Consider the following 3,327-nt stretch of genomic DNA (forward strand, 5'->3'; position numbering starts at 1 on the left):
ATATTTTGGACGGAATAACCTGATCTTCCATTCCAAGGCCCTCCAGGCGTTCACATTGATGTCTCCACTTGCAACTTAGAATCTGCAACAGTCTGAGTAATAATAGTAAATATGAATTCCGTGAGCAAACTTTTAAAATTACTGTTCATTTGCATATTCAGTATTCTCTATGGATTTGAGGAAGTGTGGAAGGTGAATTTCTTTTAAGTGAATTATAAAATAACCTCTGGCGTTCACTAACCAAGGAGATATTTGAGTTGGCGTTCCAGAAAATTTTTCATGTCCATCATCCCCTCCAGACATTAATTGGACTCTTTACTTGATGAGCATTCAAATTGGTCCATTACAAGTACTGGAGTGCTTTTCAAATTATATCTCATTATTATTCCATCCAGAAAATGTGCAACAAAGACAAAAACATAAGGAATGGAATCTCGTACATTTTATTGAATGGGCTTTCAGTTTACCATGACAACGGTGTCTTAGAGACAAGCGCTCAACATGGCTAATACAAAGGCTTATCGAGTCAACTGCAATCTTTGTGTCCAGTTTGGACAATTGATTTGTTTCAGGTGAAGAAATCCATGTATCCGATTTTCAGGACATCCTTAACTCATTCACTGCCAACCCAGTAAATATCTTTAACGTCTATAACCGTCAATGGCACTGAATGAGTTGATATTGACCCTCCATGTTCAGCGTATAATAACTGTGAGCTCCAACTGCCTGAAGAAAAATATAGATATGAGACTCCTGTTTAAAAACAAGCCTGTAATATAAAACAAATTTCGAAAAATACAATTCTGGTGCATAAATTCAAACTTTCACGATAAATGTCACTAAAATGGCCGGTAACAACATACAAATCCACTGATGTTCACCTTTGCTCCCAAATGAATTTTTTAAATCTGGAACCACCTTTTGAGTTGAAACATAACGTCTCAAATCGTTTATCCATAATCTGCAGTAATAAGTATGATTTCCGCTCTGTACTTCAATTGCGCTCGTAATATCATAGCACCCATATTTGTCCATAACTCCATTTGAGCTCGAGTTTAACTTCTGATCTCCTTCGAACCAATGGATGTCACCCTTGCTGTAAACTCCGTTGAACTTGCACTTTGCCATTGAGTTATTAACAAAGTAATATTGATTTCCAAGGCAACCTGGAAGAGACACAGAACCATTAGAAGAATAAAAACAAAGGCAGCAAAGTAAAAAAAAAAACGAGCAAGCTCACCTTGTACAGTTATAAAAGTGGCACTGTATTTCGTTCCTAGTTTCGAGTGTAATTTACAGAGATACTTTCCTTCGTGGATTGGCATGATGTCGACGATTGTCACAGAGAGTTTATGGGAGGATCCATCCGTTTCGTACCGACACATGGAGGTGTTGACCGTAGTATTACAAATTGATATATTGTTTGGGTCATTCCAGCAGAATAATTTCACATCCTTCACATTCGACAGTTTGGCCGAGTTGGCCTCGCATGTCAGGGTTACGTTGTCCCTGCAGCCAACTGTCATGTTGGGGGTCGTCTCCATCACCACATCTGAGAATATGATAGAGGTCATCCAAATAATATTAGAGTTCAGATGAAAATCAGTGAAGTAATGCATTGCCGAATGTGATTATCTTGTGGCCCCTTTAGGTCAGATTAAAGAAACGTATAGCACTACTGCCCCCTGCAGTTTAATGCTTTTATAGCACAGTATGCAAAGTGAAAGTAAGATCCGATCCACTTTTTAACAGTTTTAATTAAACCTTAGCACTACTGCCCCCTGCAGTTTAATGCGTTTATAGCACAGTATTCAAAGTGAAATTAGAATCTGATCCAGTTTTTAACAGTTTTAATTAGATCTTAATTCATCAATTGGTTTAAGAGGGGGGGGGGGGGGGGACTTCAAGCAGGCTCATTTCACAAAATACATTAAGCTCAAATTTAATGCAGATAAATCACTCACCAGTAGTGGCAAATGCCATAGCGAGCCACATGGTGGAAAAGTTGAACACACATGTCAACACACCAGAGGAAAAAATGCTTCTTTTTACCTGCAATTGTATGAAAAAAATAAGCAGGATAAAAATCCGCAAGCTTCACACAGTTAGGATCTTTACTCACCATGTTTTCTGCACACACCGTGACTTTTGTTGTCCAGGTTTATCCACTTAATCTCAGCGAAGCCCGCGCGTGACTTCTCGTCAGTGTTGAATCCAAACTTGTATGGTATGATGCGTTTGTTTCAACATGTCCTGGAATGACAGTTAAGAGTGAAAGTCTCCTTCCCTGTTCAAACTTGTCCGAATTTATGTAATGCAGATACTCATGGACAATATTTTTGCTGTGAAAAAAATCCCATCAGTCAGTAGCATAGCTTTATGGTACCAGTATTATTTTTGCAGTAACATGTCAGTGGACAGGTAAAGTTTGCATTTAATGACGCTGGAAGAAGAAAAAGGTCAAAGAAAATTCGGGAGTATCTGAGGTGTTGGGAAATTGCCCAGTAGAACAGAAACATGTTCCCGAAGCAATTGAGATGCCCAAGTAGATTGTTAAAGCATGTGAACAAGGACAAAATAAAAAATTTGCAGTGACAACATGGCGTTCTTTTCAAGTAAAAGTGAAACTAAGGCACTTCTTTGAAATGTACTTGAATACAAAAGTGAAACTATATTAAATTGTTGCTTTCCGTTCATCAGAAATATAAAGGGGAACGACAGTTAACAAACTATTGCGTAAATATTCCGATTTGAATTGACACGACTGAAAGTTGCAATGTGTGGTTTGGCCAGTAGGTGGCAGGGACAAACCGTTGTTCGCTACAGTCTCCGCAGGCGCTCTCCATGGTGCTGGATGCATACACGGCGCTGGCCCTAATTTTAGATGCTTCTTCCAGTATATTATTTATTTATTTATTAATTATTATTATATAGTGATAACCATCCATCTGTCAGTCTGCCCGTCCATCCAACCATCTGATGCCTTGCTCAAGGGACCTTCACAGTTGTCTGGAAGCAAACCAGCATCTCTCCAACACCTAATTAACTTTTTTTTCCCCCTCCACAGCGGGACCCCACGCTTACTGTCGCCCCTAATTTGTAATATTATATACACTGCAGCATGAGTAATATAACACAGTCACGCGGCAAAGTTTGCTGATGAGCAATCGCGCTGGCATGACTACTTGGCTTTACGGCTCATTTTTAATTTAATTTTTTTTTCCCTCTGAATCATGTTGCTCTATTTCAAGGACACAACTGGAACAGCCCTGCATGTGCGCTGACCTAGTTGTCTCAAATTCCGCCTTGAATCAACAAATTATATTC

The 3,327-nt window shown here is 39.1% G+C and overlaps 1 protein-coding gene across 1 annotated transcript; it reads right to left on the reverse strand.

Annotated features, from left to right (window-relative positions):
• Positions 1-430: 430 nt before the first annotated feature.
• Positions 431-2,267, reverse strand: LOC119125314. The gene is made up of 4 exons (XM_037255657.1): positions 2,123-2,267; positions 1,965-2,052; positions 1,241-1,552; positions 431-1,166 (listed from the first exon to the last, which is right to left on the reverse strand). Exons 1-4 carry the CDS (start codon positions 2,123-2,125, stop codon positions 817-819), a joined length of 753 nt encoding a protein of 250 aa, XP_037111552.1. The 5' UTR covers positions 2,126-2,267; the 3' UTR covers positions 431-816.
• Positions 2,268-3,327: the final 1,060 nt, after the last annotated feature.

This window comes from Syngnathus acus, chromosome 8 (genome assembly GCF_901709675.1).
Source record: "Syngnathus acus chromosome 8, fSynAcu1.2, whole genome shotgun sequence".
In the NCBI taxonomy this organism is placed as follows: domain Eukaryota; kingdom Metazoa; phylum Chordata; class Actinopteri; order Syngnathiformes; family Syngnathidae; genus Syngnathus; species Syngnathus acus.